General features: G+C 43.6%; 2 gene segments (V, D, J or C); both read left to right on the top strand.

Annotated features, from left to right (window-relative positions):
- The window catches only part of LOC102132035 (immunoglobulin heavy variable 4-59-like), a 152,555-nt gene that overhangs the window by 33,594 nt on the left and 94,390 nt on the right, over positions 1–24,571 (top strand).
- On the top strand, positions 17,643–18,224 carry LOC135971624 (immunoglobulin heavy variable 1-2-like). The segment is given in 2 exon segments: positions 17,643–17,823; positions 17,908–18,224. Coding segments are annotated over 2 exon segments (498 nt in total).

The following is a 24,571-nucleotide window of genomic DNA, read 5'->3' as shown; positions in this document are numbered from 1 at the left end:
CAGCTGCATCCATGTCCCTACAAAGGACATGAACTCATCCTTTTATATGGCTGCATAGTATTCCATGGTGTATATGTGCCACATTTTCTTTTTTTTTTTTTTTTTTTTTTTTTTTTTTTTTTTTGAGACGGAGTCTCGCTCTGTCGCCCAGGCTGGAGTGCAGTGGCCGGATCTTATGTGCCACATTTTCTTAATCCAGTCTGTCACTGATGGACATTCGGGTTGATTCCAAGTCTTTGCTATTGTGAATAGTGCCGCAATAAACTTAAGTGTGCATGTGTCTTTATAGCAGCATGATTTATAATCCTTTGAGTATATACCCAGTAATGGGATGGCTGGGTCAAATGGTATTTCTAGTTCTAGATCCTTGAGGAATCACCACACTGTCTTCCACAATGGTTGAACTAGTTAACAGTCCCACCAACAGTGTAAAAGTGTTCCTGTTTCTCCACTTCCTCTCCAGCACCTGTTTCCTGACTATTTAATGATCACCATTCTAACTGGTGTGAGATGGTATCTCATTGTGGTTTTGATTTGCATTTCTCTGATGGCCAGTGATGATGAACATTTTTTCATCTGTCTTTTGGCTGCATAAATGTCTTCTTTTGAGAAGTGTCTGTTCATATCGTTTGCCCCCTTTTTGATGGGGTTGTTTTTTTCTTGTAAATTTGTTTGCATTCTTTGTAGGTTCTGGATATTAGCCCTTCGTCAGATGAGTAGATTGCAGAAATTTTCTCCCATTCTGTAGATTGCCTGTTCACTCTGATGGTAGTTTCTTTTGCTGTGCAGAAGGTCTTTAGTTTAATTAGATCCCATTTGTCAATTTTGGCTCTTGTTGCCATTGCTTTTGGTGTTTTAGACATGAAGTCCTTGTCCATGCCTATGTCCTGAATGGTAGTGCCCAGGTTTTCTTCTAGTGTTTTTATGGTTTTAGGTCTAACATTTAAGTCTTTAATCCATCTTGAATTAATTTTTGTATAAGGTGTAAGGAAAGGATCCAGTTTCAGTTTTCTACTTATGGCTAGCCAGTTTTCCCAGCACCATTTATTAAATAGGGAATCCTTTCCCCATTTCTTGTTTTTGTCAGGTTTGTCAAAGATCAGATGGTTGTAGATGTGTGGTATTATTTCTGAGGGTTCTGTTCTGTTGCATTGGTCTATATCTCTGTTTTGGTACCAGTACCATGCTGTTTTGGTTACTGTAGCCTTGTAGTATAGTTTGAAGTCAAGTAGCTTGATGCCTCCAGCTTTGTTCCTTTGGCTTAGGACTGTCTTGGCAATGCGGGCTCTTTTTTGGTTCCCTATGAACTTTAAAGCAGTTTTTTCCAATTCTGTGAAGAAAGTCATTGGTAGCTTAATGGGGATGGCATTGAATCTATAAATTACCTTGGGCAGTATGACCATTTTCACGATATTGATTTTATTTATATAAGAAAAAATTTACACATATGAAAAATGCATAGATCTGAAATGTATCACTAAAGGGTTTCTGTCAAATGTGGCTACTCTTGTCCCCAACACCTAAGGTGGCCTGAAGAGCAAGTCCTTCCGCCTGCAACATGCAACATGAATGACTGAAATTAAGTAAAAAATACAGATAATACCAATGCTGGTGAGCATACGAAGTTCCTAGAATCTACAGCATTGCTAACGGGAATGCAAATGAAACAGCAACTCAGGACAATAATTTTTAGTTTTTGCTAAAACCAAAATATACCCTTAACACATCACCTAAATATGCCACTCCTGAATTTTGCGTCAGAGAAATACAATCTTATATGCACCCAAACTTCTAATATTCAAGATATTGTGTGCGTGTGTGTGTGCGTGTGTGTGTGTGTGTGTGTGTGTTTAGAAGCTAAAAATGACATGAATGTCTCAAAATTGGAATGGGTAAAGAAAGTAGGAAGTATCAATTGATCGAACACTATCAGAAATAATTTTAAAAAATGACTGATACGGAAATCATTACAGTTGAACTCCAGGCATTATGCTAAGTGAGAGATGTCAGTCTCAAAGATCAAAGGGATGCAGCTGTCAGCACCACGGTCATCCTCAGGTGTCAGTGGTTTGGGCTGGGCTCTCTTGTCTCTTTCCTGACCAGGTCCAGATGTTGAGCTCCGCCACTTGCAGATGGAAAATTCTACATTTTCAACCATGCACTGAGGTTTGAATTGCTTCACAGACTGAACCGAACTAACATGGGCTCCTTTGAAGAGTGTCCAGCATTTTTCTAACCACAAGAGATTGTTCCCCAGCTCTCCCCCTCCTTGGTTCTCTCCTGCAAGCCAGCAGCCCTGCAGTTTAGCCTGCATCTCCCGTACATGAACCCATCTCCTTCCAAGGGCCTTTCACCACACCCTCCACTGTTTCTTAGAGCACTGGCATGATTTGAACTTTTCTACATTCTGTTATAAATGATGTTAGGATGTTTATAACTAAATTAAGGATCATATTTTATGACTGAATTCCAGTGCCTCCTCTCTCCTGAGACAGAGCTCCTAAACAAGGTTCTGCAGGTGGAGACGAAGATGAACTTTTTTCTTCCTCAGCCTAGGAGCAGAGCGCTCAGGGGAGGCTTGGGCAGAAGCTTAGAGCCTTTCCAAACCCTGTAATATTTCAAAATAATTTTCACTCCTTTCATGAGGGCCTGGATTCACTGAATCCCTCATGCTGTCAAAGAGAAATGGAACGGTTTTTTTCCTTCACTTTTTCGAGAACATCAATGGGTTATAAAATAATGTGTTGACTTTTCTTGCAACACTTTACAGATACCATCAATTTTCTTCTTGCTTGTAAGGGTTAACCAGAAGAATGCTGTCGTCATTTTTCTATTCTTTTGGAAGGAGCGCCCCCTCTGCTCACCTCCACTTGCCTTTCTATGTATTTCTAATTGCCTTTGGTTTTCAGTAGTTTTAATAAGATTTACCTAATGTGTGTGTGTGTCAGTGGGAGGGGGTGTTATTCTGCTGTGCTGTGTTCTCTGAGATGCATGGATTCATGGTTGACTCGTCTCCATTTTTGGAAACAGAATTAGAAAAAAAGTCTGTGTGTGCCCAAAAACAATCCTTCCTGAAGTGGGCACAGGACCACCTGGGGGCGCTCAGGATCCACTGAGCACAAGAGCCAGCCTCAGGCAGGTGCAGATTGGGGTTAAGGTCTGGTTTCCTATCAGCCCTGTGGCTTCCTCTCCATAAAACAGTTTCCTCTGGGGCACTTCTCTGGATTGCTCATCCTGCTCTTCCTGTGAAGTTTCTGAAGAAGAAACATTTGTCAGAAAAAGAGAAAAACTTTCTCACATGCACCAAAGGCAGAGTCACCTACAGTCACTGACTCCTGTTTCTCAATGTCAATAAGTTCTCAATGCTTCTGAAGTTAATCAGCTAAATCTATAAAAGAAACTATGTTTAACTCAACATGGCAGCCCAGCTCAATGTAACTCCAATGGCCAGTGAGCAGCAGGCAGCATACAGTGCATGCTGGGCATTCGGGCAGAGGGAGTTCACATCCAGTGCAAGAGAAGAAAGGCCCATGGTGGTCACTGTCAGGACTCCAAGCCCACAGCTCCCATTATAGGTGTCCCCGGGCAAAGGAAGAGAGACCCCACCAATGTTTACTGAGGATGTTGAGTCTGACGGCTCCACACTCACATCCCAAATGAATATGAAAAGATTTACCAACTCTATTATTGAGGTGTCTGCTGAGGGCAGCACAGGCCTCTCAAAAAATTCCAAACTGGCTCAATAGGGCACGAAAGGAGTCTGGCTCAGGGCTAATGATTTGATGGTGGTGTCAGGGTGGGAGTTTCTACTCAGGAGAAGTAGCTTGTGTTATTTGAACCTCACACTGGCATCAGATAAAGGAACTTCCATGATTTCTTACTAGATTTCCAATGTGTGGGGGGAAAGGAGGAGGAAGAATAAACCTTAATTCATCAGCAGTGAGGCACCAAAAATAGGACCTGACACTTTATTCTCCTTAGCAGCTTAAGAAAATGAGTGAAAAAAGAGATGAGGGTCCACTATATGTGAAAAGCAAACAGGTCTAAAGAAAATAAAAAGTTTTATTACTATAAGCACATAATAAAAAAAAAAAGAGAAGAAAAAATTAGACATGCAGGGGTGCTGAATCAATGTCCTGGGGCGGGGCGGGGGAGCTTTTCATTATCCACAGTCAACAGTTTGTTCTGAAGTTCTCAGGTCAGCTTCCTGCTTCAAGATATGACAGGCCCCTATAGGATATACGAAAATGCTCAGTTTGTCATCCTTTACTAAAGTAGCCTTATAATTAGATGAAGTTCTGAATTTAATCTTCAGTTGTTTTAAATTAAAAAAAAACACAATCGACAAATTAGGAAAGTGATAGTTTATTTTTTGTCAAGTGTTACAGCCATCCCATATGCTGGAAAGCATAGCTCTTTTTAAAGATGAGAGAAAGGCACTCCCAAGGTAAAGGGGTTTGGCAGAAGCTTTCTGCTGAATGGTTTGGCTAAACTGACAAATCAACAGGATACAGGAGGGGCTAAGGATGTTCATGGAGGTAGTCCTAGCACATGCATACTGAACAAACATGCATGTGACATGTGACCCCTGTTCACTTACCAGTGAAGATTTAGCATTTAAATTCATTACGGTTAGGCCCTATGTGTCAAAAGCAGAAGCAGAGACACAAAGGCACTCAGTGTGCAGCCTGTGTAAATTGCCAGAGCCATGCCTTGGTCAGTGATCTCTGATCAGGAGATAGTTCCTGATATCAGTCTAGTGTTCCATCAAAGCTGGGGTTATGGGTTGAGGAACAGGAGGTAAGTTCATCAGGGGATAGTCTGCAATTGTCTTCATAGTGTTTGTCTCAGTGCCAGTGCTTACTGAGCCACTAGAGAAAAAGAATACCCTATTGGAAGTTAAAACATAGTTTATCTTTTAAGTGCAGGAGTGAATGGCAAAACCCTTGCCTGACATGCCCTTAGGTCTTGTTTCTAATTTGACATCTTATTGTCACAGAGAGTCTGTTCTGTCAGTTTTCTGATCTCTATTTTAACATAGTGCTGGTCATTGTTGTGTCTAAACCGCAAAAAGGAGTGGGTATAATGAGGCGTGTCTGATCTCTTGTTTTGTCATGGTTGGAAACCCGGTTTTTAGGTTTTTGGGGTCCCCAAGGCCAACAGATGGACTATATAGTCAGTTTGGGGTCTTAGGATTATATTTTTCATTTACAGTTTATAAATATGAACCCAAATCATGACATTCTGCAATTTCCCTGCTGTGTTGTGGTTAAAAGTATCTGCTCAGATTCCTTCGAACGTGGTTAAAGAGCAATATTATACCCTGATGTTTCTTCCAATAGATACAATTTCCTGGTTTGTCATTAGAGGATGTTGAAAAGATGTAGGAAAATGGTAGCTTTAATCTGTTGATGAATGGAGTCAGTAAAATTCAGTCATCACTTTGAATATTTTGTCATGCATGCAATAGGACAGAGGTGAGCACTGGGGGCAAATCTGTAAATTTATAGGCCTCCCAGCTACCAAATCATAGGCTAGTAACTGATGTCTCCCTGAGGGAGTTGACTATAATGCTGTAGAGCTATGGATAGAAACTTTGGCCAGGGAAGTTCAAGATTTCCTTAAGGTTTTGACAATTTTAGTTTCAGGATGATCTGAAGGTGGGGATCTCTGCATGTTCTGAGGTGCACAGAATAGATCCCACCTCAGATTCAAACTCGTGTAATTTTCTGCTCTTCTTGTGGGGAGGAGAAGAATAGTGTAGAACGAGGGCCAGCTGTATGCTACTCAGGATCTCTGTACATTGAGAAAAACGATGGAAGTGGGGAACACACGTCCTCAACATTTGTCACATTCCACATGGAAAAGGCAACTCCGTTCCAGGACATTGTGCAGAATCAAGAAGTAAAGCAATTGGCGCAAATGTAGGAATCACTATTGTTTACAGAGCGCATGATTGTGTCTATGTTATCCACAGAAATGAAGTAAAAGTGCGTGTTCTGTATAGAACCCACAGTGTGTGGGCCCTGAATTAGCACCTTCCTCCCTCCACCTGCAGGAAGCACAGCCAGATGCCTAGGGCTGCCCTCTGACGTCCCTACCACGGCTGGTGCTGGAGCCTCGTCCTGTGCTCCACTCTCAGGAGAAGAACGAGCTCTGCACTGATCTGAGCAGAGTCACAACTGGGACTCACGGGGGTACCCTTTGGGAAACTTGACACGTCTCTGTCTCAGTGACCTTGCTGGACTTTCCCAGAACAGTACAGAAGTTTAAGAAAGTTCCACCCAGTCCTCCTCCCTGTCTCCTTCACTCAGGGACCGACTTCCATCATATGCATTCAGCTTCCCCAGCTGCCTTCCACCCTCTCTGCATTTCATCCCAAAAGTGAGGACAGGTTCCTTAGGAAACCATGGGAGCTCAGGACACGAGGGGGCACTCAGGAAACCATGGGGAGCTCAGGACACCAGGGGGCACTCTGGACACGAGTGGGTACTCAGGACATGAGAAGGTACCCAGGACAACGAAGAGCACTAAGAACCACCGGGGGGCGCTCAGAACCACCAGGAGGCACCCATAGCACAACGGGTTACTCAGAATTCAAGGGGGTGCTCAGGAAACCTGAGGGTGCTCAGGACAGGAGAGGGTGCTCAGAACACCGGGGACACTCAGAACACCAGGAGTGCTCAGAAGAGAAGGGGGTGCTCAGATCACCAGGGTGCACCCAGGACACCAGGAGGGGCTAAGAACCACGAGAGGGTGCTCAAGACACCAGGGAGGGCTCAGAACCACCAGAGGTCACTCAGAAATCCAGAGGACACTCAGGACAGTGGGGACACTCAGGACAGCAGTGGGCACTCAGAACCACTAGGACATGCTCAGGACAGCAGAGGGTGCTCAGAATACTGGGGGCGCTCAGAACACCATGGGTGCTCAGAATAGAAGGGGGTGCTCAGATCACCAGGGGGCTCTCCAGACACCAGGGGGTGCTAAGGACACCAGAGTGTGCTCAAAACACAAGGGGATGCTCAGAATACAAAGGGAGCTCAGATCACCAGGGGGCACTCAAGAAACCAGAGGGGACTCAAGACACCATAGGGTGCTCAGAACCACCAGGGGGCGCTCAGCACGCCAGGTGTCTCAGAACCAGCAGGGCGTGCTCGGGACAGTAGGGGGCGCTCAGGTCACCAGGGTGTGCTCAAAACCAGGGAGAGCTCAGGCCACTAGGGTGTGCTGAAGACACCAGGGGTGCACTCAGAATACAAGGGGAGCTCAGATGGCCAAGGGGTTCTCTGGAAACCAGGGAGCACTCAGGACACCAAGGAGTGCTCAGAACCACCAGGGGGCGCTCAGAACCACCAGGGGGCATTCAGGAAAACGGGGTGCTCAGCACACCAGGGGGCGCTCAGAACCACCGAGGGGCACTGAGAACTACCGGGGGTGCTCAGAACCACCAGGGGGCGCTCAGGACACCAGGGGACACTTAAGATACCGGGGGGCTCAGAACCCGCAGGGGAAGCTCAGGAAGCCAGGGGGCGCTCAGGACAACAGGGGGCGCTCAGAACAACTAGGGTCACTCAGGACAGCAGGGGGTGCTCAGAACCACCAGGGGGCGCTCAGGACAGCAGGGGGCGCTCAGACACCAGGGCTCCCTTAGGAGGCAGCTCCACACTAGGTCCCTGGGCAGGGAGGGGTTTCCTTTTTGAACTTGCAATTTTTTTTTTTTTTTTTTTTTTTTTTTTTTTTTTTTTGAAGCGGTGTCTCGCTCTATCGCCCGGGCTGGAGTGAGTGGCGCGATCTCAGCTCACTGCAAGCTCCGCCTCCCGGGTTCCCGCCATTCTCCTGCCTCAGCCTCCTGAGTAGCTGGGACTACAGGCACCCGCCACCTCGCCCGACTAATTTTTCGTATTTTTTAGTAGAGACGGGGTTTCACCGTGTCAGCCAGGATGATTTCCATCTCCTGACCTCGTGATCCACCCGTCTTGGCCTCCCAAAGTGCTGGGATTACAGGCTTCAGCCACCACGCCCGGCCTGAACTTGTTATTTTTTGACCTCGTAAAGCAAAGGTTTACCCCAGGACCTCTAGCATTTCCTCCTTGTAACTCATGTTTTGTCTTGTTTTTGTTTTTTCACCTACAAAATCTTCAACTTAGAACATAGATTCATTTCAATTTATAGTCCTACGTATTTTCACAATAATGCTAGTGATGACTTATCAGTATAATTTTAATAAGAATTGTGTATCCTCAATCCAAACTGTCTGTTCATGCAAAGATTTATGTTTTCTGCGTTGTGTCAGTCACACAACTGTAAATGCTTTTCTATCAATAACTCAGCATATGCATGGTATTGACTTTCTTTTACTTTCCTCAGCTGCTTATGTAGATGAAACACCACTTTATGGACTGGTTTTAACTATTTTGGTTGGCTCCTGGTGACTGCTCCTCAGACTATTTCTTCAACTTCCCTTCTTCTGTCAAAGCCTTTTATTGTCCTCAGTATATATGCAGGGAAGCACCAAGGGCCTTTACTTTATCTCTTCTATGTCTGGAAACTCAGTTTACTTCTGATGATCACTGCAACCAATCATGTTTACCAAGGTAATAGTTCTTTTTAGTATATATTTATTTAACTTCAGTGTCTCTTCCTTCCTCACTGTTTTCCAGGGTACTGCAGACATCACCCCACCCTATCCCCCTTTGTTTTAATCTGTTTCTGTTGACCCCAACAGTGCCCATAGAGGTGTTTTAGTGGATTTGCCTCCTGGAAATAGTGGAAGAGGATTCAGGAATTCAGCAGTGGCTCCTGTTCTTCTCCCCCAATAAACACAGAACAACAGCAATGGGGAAATTGGGAATTTTCCCCAATTCTGTAGAAAAAGCCTACAAGCACTAGAAGCTTCACACTCTAACACCATTAGCACATCAATCTTCAAGCCACTTACGAAATATATCCAGGTTAGTCTTTTTCTACCAGAAATGCCATCCAGTGGGAACAGACCTAGGTGCAATAATATGTGGGTCCTGGTTCTCCCTTCAGGCGCCTGTCACCTTAGACTGCAGTTTTTTCACTTGCCCTGTGACATGAACTCTGATGTGTAGATGTTTTATTTCCTTTATTAGTAGTTGTTCAAGCTTATCGTCAATGAGGTAGAATATGGTTGTATTTTTCTCACTTTTTTACTTTTCCTTACTGAGTAGTTGCTTCCTATATAAAAGATAGCAACTGAAAGGACAAATAAAATATCTATTATAGGTGAATAATTAAACAGTTTCAGATATATTGATGTAGTGGAATACGACTCAGCCTTACAGTCAAGGCATGTCTGAGTCACAGAATAACTTGACTATATTCTCAGTAAGTGTGCTAATAAAAGATGTTAAAGAATTATAATACATATCGTACAATTCCATTTGTATAGACTACAGGTAATGCAACTATTCTGAAATAACATGGAGAAAATTTGAATTTGAGAATGGGATGGCAAGAGAAATAGAATGATGAGATAAAATTACAGAAAACTGAGATAAATTTTAAGGGGTTAATTGAATTGGTCACACTTTGCTTAATGTCCTGATTAAAACATTGAATACCTAGTTCAACATTTCCAAATTGTATAGTACAAATTTGGATTTAATATTATTAATTATACTAAAATAAATCAGTAATAAAAAACAAGTGAATATATTGGCTGAGAATGAGCAATGAAAATGAATAACGACACTTGAATCATTGCCAACTCCTCAAAATTCGCATGCATGAACTCTGATTATTTCTATATATTTTAGGTGAACACCAAATACAGCAAAATCACACACAGGTGTCATAAGAGTTGTGTGCTTTGGCAGACCTCAGAAGGTATGTCTCACCCTGCCCTGGAGTTGTCTCAGGGTAACACACTCCTCAGTGGTGACAATCACAGGAGCAGATAATGGGGATAACTCTAAGCTGATATGAGGTCTTGGATGCATTGCACAAATGCTGTGTTCTGTAAGTATTTTTTTTCTGTAAAATGTACCATTAAAAACTATATTAAATGTATATCGGGCAGATAAGTAAAATTAAATAAGATAGTGACTTCTAAGTGTTAATTCATGCATAATTACATAATATAACATTATGTTATCCTGAAGGATAGTATTCCTGCTCATCTCATCTAGGGTCTTCTCTGGGACCTGTCCTCTCCTCAGGCATCCCATCCCAGAGCTTGCTATATGGTGACCCTGTGGCTCTGGGAGAGAACAGACAGTCCCAGTATTCATATGTGTTTCTATTTGGTGTTGAGGACTGAACACAAATGACTCACCTTAGAATTTGGGCTGAGCTGGGGTTTTCTTGTTGCTATTTTAAAAGATGATTCCTGGAGACCTGAAGATATTTATTGTGGATGTATATGAGTGAGAGAAACAGTAGATATGTGTGTCAGCTTCTGATCGCTGTGTCTCTGTGTTTCCAGGTGTCCGGCGTGAGGTGCAGCTGGTGGAGATTTCTGGAGGCTTGGTAAAGCCTTGGGTGTCCCTGAGACTCTCCTGTGGTGCCTCTGGGTTCAGTTTCAGTAGCTGCTACATAGACTCGGTCCACCAGGCTTCAGGGAAGGGGCTAGAGTGGGTCTCATGAATTAGTAGTGATGGAACTAGCACATACTATGCAGATGCCATGAAGGGTTGATTCACCATCTCCAGAGACAATTCCAAGAAGTCCCTTTATCTGCAAATAAACTGTGAGATCTGAGGACGTTGCTGTGTATTAATGTCTTAGAGACAAAGTGAGGGGAGATCAGTGTGAGCCCAGACACACACGTCCTGCAAGAACACATGTAGGAAATCAGCTGCAGAGGGCGCTCAGAACCCATTGATCAGAGTCAACCACAGAGACAGGTGCAGATGGAGCTTAAGGATGTGTTTCCTTCAGTGTTTGGAATTTCTTCTTCATCTGACAATTTCCCCAGAGAATGCCCCTAATTTCACAGTTCTGTGACTACCAATGCCACCTACAATTTTTTAATCATTGTAATTGATATGGTTTGTTTCTGTGTCCCCAACCAAATCTCATCTTGACTTGTACTCCCATGATTTCCATGTGTGGTGGGAGGGACTTGGTGGGAGAAAACTGAATCACAGGGGCAAGTCTATTCCATGCTGTTCTTGTGATAGTGAATAAGTCTCATGAGATCCGATTTTTTAATGAAAAAGAGTAGTTTCTCTGCAAAAAATCTCTTGTCTGCCACCATGTGAGACATAGATTTAACTTTCCACTGCGATAGTGAGGCCTCCCCAGCCAAGTGGAAATGTAAGTCAATTGTATCTCTTCCTTGTGCATATTTCCCAGTCTCAGGTATGTCTTTATCCGCAGCATGAATATGGGGGGTACAGTAAATTGGTACCAGGAGTGGGGTCCTGCTGAAAAGATACTCAAAAATGTGGACAGGACCCTGGAACTGGGTAACAGGCAGAGGTTGGAACACTTTGGAAGGCTCAGAAAATACAAGAAAATGTGGGGCAGTTTGGAAATTCCTACAGACTTGTTGAATAACATTTTTCAAAATACTGATAATGATACGTACAATGAAATCCAGGATGAGGTGGTCTCAGATGGAGATGAGGAACTTGTTGGGAACTGGAGCAAATGTTACTCTTGTTATGTTTTAGCAAAGAGACTGTTGGCATTTTGCCCTTGCCCTAAAGATTTGTGGAACTTTGAACTTGAGAAAGATGTTTTAGGTTATCTAGTGGAAGAAATTTCTAAGCAGGAAAACATTCAATAATTGACTTGTGTGCTGTTAAATACATTCAGTTTCATAAGGAAAGCAGACCATGAATAGTAGAAAAATTTGCAACCTGATAATGCAATAGAAAGAAAATACCATTTACTAAGGAGAAATTCAAGCTGGTGCAAAAATTTGCTTAAGTAACGAGGAACTGAATGTTAATCCTCAAAGACAATGAGAAAAATGTCTCTGTGGCATGTCAGAGGACTTTACCACAGCCCCTCAGCCCAGAGACCTAGGAGGAAAAAGTGGTGTTGTTGGGCAGGCCCAGTGTCCCCATGCTGTGTGCAGTCAGTCCCCACGCTGTGTGCAGCCTAGGCAGCTTCCACATAGTGTTGAGACTGCCAGTGCACAGAAGTCCAAAATTTAGGGTTTGGGAACCTCTGCCTAGATCTCAGAGGATGTATGGAAAAGTCTGGATGTCCAGGCAGAAGTTCGCTCCAGGGATAGGGTTCTCATGGAGAACCTCTGCTAGGGCAGTGTGGAAGGGAAATGTGGGGTGGGAGCCCCCACACAGAGTCCCTACTGGGGCACCACCTACTGGAGCTGTGAGAAGAGGGCCACCATCCTCCTGACCCCAGAATGGTAGATCTACCATGAGCTTGCACCATGCACATTATCTATTCCCTGTGTTGTCTAATTCTGGAATTCCCATAGCATAGAATCACAATTGGCAAGCTGCGCTCCTTTGTGGAACTTCATCATCAACTAGAGGAATTTCACATCAACTAGACAGTGCTGACATGCAGTTTCTTTAATTTTTAGTATTATTCACTTTATTACTTCTAAAGCTATTTAGCAGCTTTTTTGACCTGCTTTATTAAGTGAAATGGTTTTATGCATTTATACAGACATCAGATATTTTCTGTATAGTCTGCATTCCATGTTGGGATCCTTAATCTCTTATTTACTTTTAATTTTTTATAAAGTAAGATCTAGACTTCCTGCTGTACATTGTGTGGAATTTGACAAATTTATGACATCACATATCTACCACTGCAGTATTACATGTGATAATTTTGTCATCCTTTAAAGTCTTCTATTTTTTACACATTCTCGCCTTCTACCCAAATTCCTAACAAATACAAATTTCTTTTACTTTGTTTAATGTTTGGCCTTCTCCAGATTATCAGATAAATTAAATTATATATTGTGTAGCTTTATCAGACTGGTTTATTTTACCTAAAAATATGCATTTAAGTTTCATTCATGTGCTTTCATGATTTGATAGCTATTCTTTATAATGGCAAAATTATTCCATTATGTGAATGTACCAGATTGTTTATTCACCTACAGACGAACTTTTTGAAGGTTTATAGTTTTGGGAAAATATAAATGAAGCTATTGTAATTACTCATGTGTGCTTTTCTTTGTGGACATACTTTTAAAGTCAGTTAGATAAACACTTAAAAGCATGATTGCTGGATTGCATAGTCAAAGTGTGTTAGAATTTGACTAAAATTGCCTGCTAGTAGTTCTGTGAAGTGGGGGGCACTCAGCTGACTCTGTCTCCTTGTGGGAGGAATCCCAGTGCTCAGGGTGGGGCCTCCTGGGTCGATAGAGGCCCAGTTCCCTCTCAAGCCTTAGGGACAGCAGCACTTCTGCTCTGGATGCACACTAGGAAGCAGATGCCCCAGATGTGCACTGCCCAGGACCACAGAGATGCTCAGGACTCAGGTAGGAAGGGGCTCACTGAGGAGTAGATGTGGACTAGACAAGGAGGGGAACTTCTGGATAAATCCTGGGTCCTCCTTTAGCTGAACCATATCAAACCATCGGAAGACCTTCCACTACATTTTGGTGACCCATGCCCTGAGCTTTCCAAACTCTAACACAGTAAACTTGGTGAATTTAGCTGGAAGTGAAATGAAAATGACTCAAGTTGATTCTGTAACAATTGATCATTTTCCAGGGAACATCCCAACAATATTGATAATAATAATGTTAATGTCAAAATCCACACACTGTGAACATGATGGAAGTGTGTCTCATGGTATAATGAATTTATTTACTTGAAAATTGTGTTCACACCAGTCTTTTCCCACAGAAAATCCCACTTTCTCTTCTCACACAGTCAATTTCGGCAGCCTGATCCTCAGAGTTGGAAGCACCGTGTCCTCAGGGTATAGGAGGGGAAATCACTAGTATGTCCCTGGCGTCCTGGTGCCAGATCCTTCTCCATCTTTTTGGGAATCAAATGCGAATATTCTGTATCAATTTGAATAACTTTATACATAAATTATGATTCAGTTTACAAGAATATTACCTCACACACATACACACATAGGTTTTTAATATTTGTTTGTTGTCTTTTCCATAATAATCTCTTATAGTGTTTTACATTTATTTAATGTATTAGATTTATTTTAATTTCATGTCGGTTTCCTCATTCCTTCCTCTTTGTATTGCATTTCCCTATAACTATCACGTATTTTATATACTTTGCAATGTAAACCTCCTGGTGCAGCCAGCAGGGGGAGGAGAAGGAAATGGGTCACACTCCTGACCTCCCTGTACAGCCGCAGGTTCCCAAACACAGAGGTCCCTGCTCTGCACCTTCCCTGGGGACAGCTTTCTTATTGGTGGGTCCTGTGTTTAATTAATGAGAGTTTCTGTTTCAGGGGTGCCGACCCGGGTACAGCTACTGGATCCACTGCAGGAGTGGAAATAAGCTTCTAAAACACAGTATCACCCGAGAGACAACTGAGTCCATCCCTGTAGTGCCATGTGAATTCCAGATTCCTGAGCAGAGCCCCAGAATCATAAAAACTTATCATATGTGTCCCGTGCTGTGGGTGTTCTGTGTCCCTGCACGTTCAGCTACATGTGTGGTGCCACTTACACTTAATGAGATGAGATTCCTGCTGCTTCTGTCGGGTCACTGGTGATGTCTGAAGCTACTTCTGGTTTCTGCTTCAATATGTAAAGAGCATGTCAATCATCACCCACATTCTTACAAGAATATAAGCCTGGAAAATTGATTGTCAATGATTTCTTATATGAGTTGAAGAAATGAAATTGCAGGAAAACCTGGACCCCAAAGCTAGAAAGACATTACAATAGTGATCACCAGTCTGATGGAACAAACTTTCTGTGGCAATAAGATACCAAATTGTAAACAAGACCTAAGGTCACACCGGGCAAGGATTTAGTCAATCATCCCTACAGTTAAAAAAAAATAGAATATGTTGTAACTTCCACAGGGGTTTTTCTGTTTCTGTAACAGTTAAACGAGCACTGGTCCTGAGACAAGCAATGTTAATACATTTGCAGCTCATGGAACTCCAGGCATCGGGTAACTGTGCCCCTGTTCCACAGCCATAAATAGAGCATTGATTGGACAAGAGACTGATTTCTGTAACTTACTCTGAGAAGAAACCACTGACCTTGGACTTGTCCTGGCCAATTCCTTGAGGCTGTGCACTGTGTGTCTTTCTGCCCCTGCACAAAGCCCTTTTGATGTGCAGGGCCCAACTGCAATTCATTTAGTTCTTAAGTCTTCACCCCAACGCAAACCTGAAATGAATGTAACATGTGTGTTTGCTTATTACACATGGAGCCTGCACCCCATGTGAATATCCATAGCTCCTTCTATAGCCTGCTGAGTGTGTCCACTTGGCCAATCCATTTGTTTGAATTCATTTCTCATCTCTCCCTCTCTTGAAGTGCCTGCTCACAGTCTCTGTGGGAGGCTTTGCTTCTCAACCTGTTAAGATGGCTGCCCTGCAGTATCAACCCTTTATTAGAAATAAAGTCTCATTTCTAAATTTATAAATTGGGTGATTCTTTGGTTAGCAGCACAAGCTGGCGGGAATAGTTCCATGGTAATTTCATAAATGTCTGGAGGACAGATGTGGACAGGGTTAGGGTAAGATCTCCTGGGGACCACACACTCCACAGTTATGGAATTCCCTCCAGAAACGTCTGGGTCCTCAAGATGACAATCCCAATAAGTTGTCTCATGGCACTTTCATCAGGAGAACTATTCTCTGACAAATATGCTCAGATCTTCCTCCAGACAGACTCTACAGAGAAAAAATACTTTTCAAGATCTTTATTCTATGTGAGGGGAAGGGATTAATTTCCATCCCAGACAGCTTCATCTGAGCCTTCATGTGTCATGCAAATGGGGTACAATTAATAAAACAACTGGGATAAGACTCAAGAAAATTATTTGTGGATGCTGCATCCAGGAGTGGGAGTACAGGATGGAGGAAAATCTGCTGTACCACTGGAGACTGCTTGTAAATGGTGAAACTTGGAGAAAGAACAGCAAGAAACCATTGGAATTCAATTTCAAGGATATATACTGCTCCCCTACCCAATAATCACCTCCTCAACAACATGATTAATCTGGATTAGAGAGAAAAGTGTGGCAATGCACAGACTCTGTCCAAGGACTAGAACTTAAGGAAACCAAAGGCAGTGGGAGAGAACAAGTCAAGGAGAGTGAAGCGATTTAAAGCCTCTGAGACCAACAGCTTCAGGACCAAGGTCACGACCCTCTCCCTCAGTGGCCCTAGATCTGCATCTCATGGGGCATCTGCAGGGTTCCCAGGTGAGAATGGGCAAAAACAAGGAGAAGACACATTCCCAATCTCTGTAGTACTGAGCTTGTTTTAGCTCTGTTTGAAAAAAAAATGAAACAAAAACAACAGCAACAACAACAAACATAACAGGACTAGGGTCAGAGCTGGAAGCACTTCTCTTTGGCAAGACACTAAGAAGGAGGGCAAATTTGAGGATCGTTACTGTGCAAATATGCCACTGTGTGTATGTGTGTCTGTGTCTGTGTGTGTGTGTGTGGTGGGGGACTTTGAGACATAGGATCTGTGTGTGTGTGTGTCTGTGTCTGTGTGTGTGTGTGTGGTGGGGGACGTTGAGACATAGGGTCTGTGTGTAAAGTAATAATCTGACATGATCTTCAACCAGAGAATCATAAAAAAGAGGCTGCCCCAAATTTGTCATCAGTTCTGTGACTTCTCATGTGTCTGGACCGTATCAGTGCATCTGGAGCTCCAGGGAAGGGGCTCCCTGGTGGCTTTAGTCATTCCTCGCTTGCTGTGCTGAGGTCTCCCTGTAGATTATGTTGGGTTTTCTAAGGCCTATTTTCTATTCTAAGAGCTGTTGTGAGAAGTAATCGCTGTCGCTGAAGGAGCATTCTGAGCCAGGGCACAGCCACTTCTTACTAGGCTTGAGATGCTGGGGGAAGAATTCTCTGTAAGACCAGACAGGAACTTCCATGCAGGGCGGAAGCTGAGCTTCAGTGGGTTTTAGGATGCACCCTGCACAGGATCCAGCCCTCGAGCAGGAATACAGGAGACTGAGGAGGTATTTCCTCTTAGGGACTGGATATTCCTTATTTCAAAGCAATGATGACATAAAAGTTAAATAAATATTTAGCAAGTACTGATGTGTTAAATAAATAAATATTTAGCAAGTACTGATGTGTACATATACAAGTGTTCTCTTGTATATGTAGTCTATACCTACTTCAAAAATTAATGTAAACCACCTTTAAAAGAAGAAATGTCTAGACCCTTCAAATGTATTTATAGTCAGGAATTGAGGGGTTGTTTTATTAACTCAGTGGGTGTTACTATCGGGAGACACACTCATCCCAGAAGTTAGATGTGCAGAGGGCAAGGCTCAGGAAAAGTTCACCTTGACAGTGAGCCACAGGAACAAGGAATCACATTGAGGACCATGTCCTGTGAGATTCTGGGTTTCTGTAAGACGAGTTCTGTCTTCATCGACGTCTGAGCATGTCCAAGAGCAAATATCATTAACCAATGATCATGGCATGGAGCTCTGTATCCCGCTGTGGCGTGGTCCACGTGTCACCTATCTTCTTCCTCAGGGTGGGGTGGCCTGAGCTATGAAATACCTGCCTCATGAATATGCAAATGCACTGGTGTCTACCGAGGTAAATACAGATCTGTCCTTGTCCAGAGAGCATCACACAGCAACCACATCCCTCCCCTACAGAAGCCCCAGAGCACAGCACCTCACCATGGACTGGACATGGAGGCTCCTCCTCTTGGTGGCAGCAGCTACAGGTAAGAGAATCCTAGTTCCAGGGCTGATGAGGGGACTGGGTCCGGTCAAATGAGATCTCATACACTCCTGTGTACTCTCCACAGGTGCCCACTCCCAGGTGCAGCTGGTGCAGTCTGGGGCTGAGGTGAAGAAGCCTGGATCCTCAGTGAAGGTCTCCTGCAAGGCTTCCGGATACACCTTCACTGATTACTACATGCACTGGGTGCGACAGGCCCCTGGACAAGGGCTTGAGTGGATGGGAGAAATCAACCCAAAAACTGGTGGCACAAACTATGCACAGAAGTTCCAGGGCAGAGTCACCATGACCAGAGACACATCGACGAGCACAGCCTACATGGAGCTGAGCAGCCTGAGATCTGAGGACACGGCCGTGTATTACTGTGCGAGAGACACAGTGTAAAAACCACATCCTAAGAGTGTCAGAAACCCTGAGGGAGGAGGCAGCTGTGCGGGGCTGAGGAGATGACAGGATTTATGAGGTTTAAACATGTTTAGAAAATGGGTTAAGTAACTGACGAAAAGAAGCAATAGAAAGACGTATACACTCTAATTATATAGGAAATATTATTCTCAACTTTCACACTATAAGTAACATTCATGGAGTTGGAAAGGCGGCCATCAATCAGGCTGATGCAAACATTCCCATGGAGGCTTTTGGGGACATAAATTTTAAAATGGAATGGATACATCACTTGGAGCAGGATTACTTGATCACAAGGTAAGACTAAATATAATTTCAAAGAAGTGGCCGACATTTCTTCCTAAATGTCTTTGCCACTCCCTTTACACTGCATTTATTTGAAAGCCCTTTTTAAGCTCACAGCAAAGTTGAGTAGAATAAACAGAGTTCCCACATACTCCTGCCCAAGACATGCACAGCCTTCTCCATGATCAACACCCTGCACTGAAGTAATAAATAACTTGCAACGGATGAACCCACATGGACACATTCATTGTTTCCTTTTCTGGTGGTCCCTGATATAACAAGCCTAAGCTACCTTGATGTACCCCAGGTTCTTCAAGTGGGTCACTGGGAATTACGCCAGGTAGAGGGAAAGTGGGCGGGGCCATTGCTCTTTGCACTCTTTCCTCAAGCATCCATAAAATGTACATTGACTTGGAGCTCCTGTTTCTCCTGGTTTTATAGGCCCCTCCCCTAGGGTAAGGTTTCCAAGTGTTTACAGCTGGGGTCCCCTATCCCCACGCTGTGGATCCGTTAAGGTGTGTGTTGTGTTAGGAACCAGGTCGCACAGCAGCAGTTGAGTGCAGGCGAGCAAGCATCACTGCCTGAGCTCCGCCTCCCGTCAGATCAGCTGCACATTAGATTATCCTACAAGCAGATTCTATTGTGAACTGTGCATGCAAGGAATCTAGGCTGAGCGCTCCCTATGGGAATCTAATGCCTGATGATCGCAGGTGGAGCAGGTTCATCCCGTAACCACCCGCCACCCTCATCCATGGAAAAATTGTCTTCCACGAAACGGTTCCCTGACGTCAAAAAGGTTGAGGACACTGGTGTAGAGGCAGGTCTGTGCCTCGGAAAGCCAGCAGCTTCTGATGAATCCCATAAATAATGACCTTTAATGAGAAGTGGAGACTTGGGTCAGGAGGGACTTCGTGAATAATTCCCTTCAGCTGGATTCTAAACATGATAAGCTCTTTTCTGGATAAAGCCCCTTGTGCAGAAAACGCAAACACACGCATGGGATCCAGGCAGGAAAAAGCTTCCTTTACAAAGTGGTTGGGCACCTGGAAGGAGCTCTCAGGGTTGGGCACTGTATCCTTTGCTGGCTGCACTTTAGCCAGAGGCCTGAGCCTGATTGGCCTTGCAGCAGGAGAGCCTCACAGCGGTCACAGGTCACAAAAACGCCTGTCATCCTCCAGCTGAGCAAGCCCATCGCGCTCTTGTCAGTGTCAACCCCATCAGGGGCGCACTCGGGAAGGTGAGAAGATGCTCACAAACCTCCTCCCACCAGTTATCCACCACCACACACTCAACTGCAACCCGTGCTCCAGGAAGGGACAGGGGCCTGCAGGGATAAACAGAACGGAAGTATTTCCTTACCTGGGAAAGACACTACCAAATACCCCATGTTTCAGGAAGATTAACTCATAAGTGTTCAGGAAGTGACTGAAGGACAGTGGTGGGTGAGGTGACGGGACAGCCTCTGGGCTGCACATGAGGAGGGCACCCTCCCCACGCAAGCTTTTCCTCCAGGAGCTGCACCAGGAACTCATAGAGGATCAGGAAGGATTCTGAGAACATTCTTCTGTGGTGCTGCCTAAAGGGGGAACATAAATTATAAAAAAGTAATCAATTCTAAACAAAGTATCACATTTGTTATCACACTAGGCACGTCCACCTCTGTCCTGGAGTTGTTTCAGGGAGTAATTGGGACCAGCGATAAGGAGCACAGGCTCGGATATCAGGGCTTACTCATCCCAGACATGAGCTCTTAGACACATACTTAGCATTTGTACATGGAGAAACCATTGGCTCTGACAAAACATAATTTGCACAAATATGTACATATAAAATAGGGTGATCCTTTCACAGTGTTTATCACAGCATAGTTTTATAATAAGACAGCATATTTTCCAAATATCATCATTGTCACTAAACTCCTGCAAGGCACAGCCTTCTCATTTGGGACCCGTCTTCTCCTCAGGAGTCCCACCCCAGTGCCTGCTATATAGTAGGAGACATGCAAATATCGTCTTCCCTCTGCTGATGAAAACCAGCCCAGCCCTGACTCTGCAGCTCTGGGAGAGGAGCCCCAGCCTGGAATTCCCAGGAGTTTCCACTTGGTGACCAGCACTGAACACAGACCACCAACCATGGAGTCTGGGCTGAGCTGGGTTTTCCTTGTTGCTATTTTAAAAGGTAATTGATGGTAAACTAGAGACACTGAGTGTGAGTGGACGTGAGTGAGGGAAACAGTGGATTTGTGTGGCAGTCTCTGATGCGGGTGTCTCTGTGTTTGCAGGTGTCCAGTGTGAGGTGCAGCTGGTGGAGTCTGGAGGAGGCTTGGTACAGCCTGAGGGGTCCCTGAGACTCTCTTGTGCAACCTCCGATTCACCTTCAGTGACCACTACACGAGCTGGCTCCGCCAGGCTCCAGGGAAGGGGCCGGAGTGGGTGGGTTTAATTAGAAACAAAGCTGACGGTGGCACAACAGAATAGTCCGCATCTGTGAAAGGCAGATTCACCATTTCAAGACATGATTCCAAAGCATCGCCTATCTGCAAATGAGCAGCCTGAAAACCGAGGACACGGCCGTGTATTACTGTACTAGAGACACAATGAGGCGAGGTCAGTGTGAGCCCAGACACAAACCCCCCTGCAGGGGCGCACGGGGCCTCCAGGGGGCGCTCGGGACCCACTGAGGACGGGGCAGGTCCCAGGAGCAGGTGCAGGGGGAGGTTTCCTTTCTCGTCAACTGGAAAAGTCAGATTTGTGTTTGCCGGACTCTGGAGCATTCTAGGCTGTAACATTTTATTACTTGTGTTTATTATGAATTTATTATTGTTAGTATTTAAATTTTAGTAATTTTAAAAATTATATATATATTTAAGTATACACTTTTTTTTTTTTTTTTTTTTTTTTTGAGACGGAGTCTGGCTCTGTCGCCCGGGCTGGAGTGCAGTGGCCGGATCTCAGCTCACTGCAAGCTCCGCCCCCCGGGTTTATGCCATTCTCCTGCCTCAGCCTCCCGAGTAGCTGGGACTACAGGCGCCCGCCGCCTCGCCCGGCTAGTTTTTTTGTATTTTTTAGTAGAGACGGGGTTTCACCGTGTTTGCCAGGATGGTCTCGATCTCCTGACCTCGTGATCCGCCCGTCTCGGCCTCCCAAAGTGCTGGGATTACAGGCTTGAGCCACCTCGCCCGGCCTTAAGTATACACTTTAATGAAATAAACATTCCTAATTATTTGCACCGATTCTTCCAGAGTTTTATTAACATTTGTTGACATCAGCAGCTACAAAGCTATAGGGACACAAATTTACAACCATAGAAAGATGTATAGGCCAGGCGCGGTGGCTCACGCGTGTAATCTCAGCACCTGGAAACCCTAGGGGGACGGATCTCTTGAGGCCAGGAGTTCGAGACCAGCCTGGGCAACATAGTGAAACTCCGTCTCTACTAAAAATACAAAACTTATCTGGGCGTATTGGCGCGCGCCTTCAATCCCAGCTACTCGGTAAGCTGAGGCAGGAGAATCACTTGAACACGGAAGACAGAGATTGAAGTGAGCTAAGATGGCACCACTGCACTCCAGCCTGGGCAACAGAACAAAATTCGGTCTCAAAAAAATTAAAAAGAAAGAAAGAAAGAAAAATGTGTAAATACACAGACATATGCATATATGTGTAGGAATTCATAATAAACATTACAATAAATTAATTCTAAAAATATGTCCTAAGGCCGGGCGCGGTGGCTCAAGCCTGTAATCCCAGCACTTTGGGAGGCCGAGATGGGCGGATCACGAGGTCAGGAGATCGAGACCATCCTGGCTAACACGGTGAAACCCCGTCTCTACTAAAAAATACAAAAAACTAGCCAGGCAAGGCGGCGGGCGCCTGTAGTCCCAGCTACTCGGGAGGCTGAGGCAGGAGAATGGCGTGAACCCGGGAGGCGGAGCTTGCAGTGAGCTGAGATCCGGCCACTGCACTCCAGCCTGGGCGACAGAGTGAGACTCCATCTCAAAAAAAAAAAAAAAAAAAAAGTCCTAAAAATAAAACTTATTGATGAGTTAAATGTAAATTATTAGAGTATTTGATAATTGATTTTGGTTATTTTAAATTATTTACATCAATTAATTTAAATTTGTTCATTTAACTACTGTTCAATAGTGGTCATTTCAAATGTGGTTGTCACAATAAATGATAAGAATTTGAAGTGATAACTGATAATTATCTTAATCATTTCTTAAGTAACTTAGTTATTCCATATTGTATTCACAAATCATAACATTGCTTATTACCTGGTAAATATAAACAACCATAATTTGTGAAATTAAAATTTTTTATTTTAATTTTTTAAAATTTATCCCAGATCATTATCTTTTTCTTCAGTTCCAAATCTCATTTGATCATCTCGAAGGACCATCTGCACCCCTGTCTCCTGAAGACTTCTGGGAGTGGCTGCAGGATGGGCAAAAGCGGAAGCCTCGTGTGAGTCCATACGACCTGGAGCCTCCCTCTCCTTGGGTTAGGCCATCTCCTCAGGATCACAGGCTAGTATTGCAGGTAAAACCTCTAAATGTATTTTTTCCAGCTACCAAGTCATAGGACAATAACAGAAGCATCCTTGGGGCAGAGAACCATAATGCCACAGTGCTAGTAGGAGTACATTTGTCCAAGGGAGTTCCAGGGTTTATTAAAATTATGATAATTTTAATGTAAGAATATAATTCTTCTAAACTTATGTGGAAGATTATGGGAGGTTATAACAATGTCATGCTGTAGTATCAGGCATGCATCACAGAATCACTTTATAATAGTTCCTTTCATGGGTGTACTTCACTCAATTCATGCAACCCCTGGCAGGTTAGAGGCTAAAAATACAAAATACAAAAGTTTTTAATCATCTGAAAGGGCTGTAGCCTTTTCTCAAGGAATTATTTCAAGACATGGAGAACAGATAGATGATAAATAAAATACATTCACATCCCCGTAAGGAAAGTTTACCTAAATGTGTCCAAAGGGCCCTGCGGCTTGGTTTCCATCTAGGTCCCAATGTTAGGGTTCTCCCAGGATTTTGTGGCTAGCTGGGTCACACCTCATCAAGAATTAACCTCTGCTATTCCCTCAATTTGTTTATTTAATCTGATAACCAGTTTGTCTATAAACTGTAGAGTTGAAATGCAACAAATATTCATTTGAAATAATCTGGCACAAATTATCTAAACAAAGTTGATAATGATGTTTTCTCATTCATTTGTATTTAAGATCAGAGGCTAAGCCTTGATATTTTTGATAACATCTGTGGCTCTCTCAGCAGTTTTCTCTTCTGAGGATATGATATGGTGTGGCAGTTTTCTTAGCTTCAGTGTTACCTCTTTTTGCGTTAACTTCCATCTTTATACTTGCCCGGAATCTGGGATATAGGAGTTCCTCTAAGAGTTCCCTAACGTGTCCATTTTGCCGGGTTTTCCAGAACATATTAAGAAATAAAGCCTATTCAATTAAGGAAAGAAGAAGTCAAATTGTAGCTGTTTGCAGATGACATGATTGTATAGTTAGAAAACCCCATTGTGTCAGCCCAAAATCTCCTTGAGATAATAAACAACTTCAACAAAGTCTCAGGATACAAAATCAATGTGCAAAAATCACAAGCATTCCTATACACCAATAACAGACAAACAGAGAGCCAAATCATGAGTGAACTCCCATTCACAATAGCTTAAAATAGAATAAAATACCTAGGAATCCAACTTACAAGGGATGTGAAGGACCTCTTCAAGGAGAACTACAAACCACTGCTCAATGAAATAAAAGAGGACACAAACAAATGGAAGAACATTCCAGGCTCATGGATAGGAAGAATAAATATTGTGAAAACGGCCATACTGCCCAAGGTAATTTATAGATTCAATGCCATCCCCATCAAGCTACCAATGACTTTCTTCACAAAATTGGAAAAAAAAAAAAAAAAACTACTTTAAAGTTCATATGGAACCAAAAAGGAGCCCGTATTGCCAAGACAATCCTAAGCCAAAAGAACAAAGCTGGAGGCATCATGCTACC

Source organism: Macaca fascicularis, chromosome 7 (assembly GCF_037993035.2).
Source record: "Macaca fascicularis isolate 582-1 chromosome 7, T2T-MFA8v1.1".
NCBI classification, from domain to species: Eukaryota; Metazoa; Chordata; class Mammalia; order Primates; family Cercopithecidae; genus Macaca; species Macaca fascicularis.
Note: the sequence above shows the minus strand (reverse complement) of the source record. Positions and strands in the feature narration are given on the sequence as shown.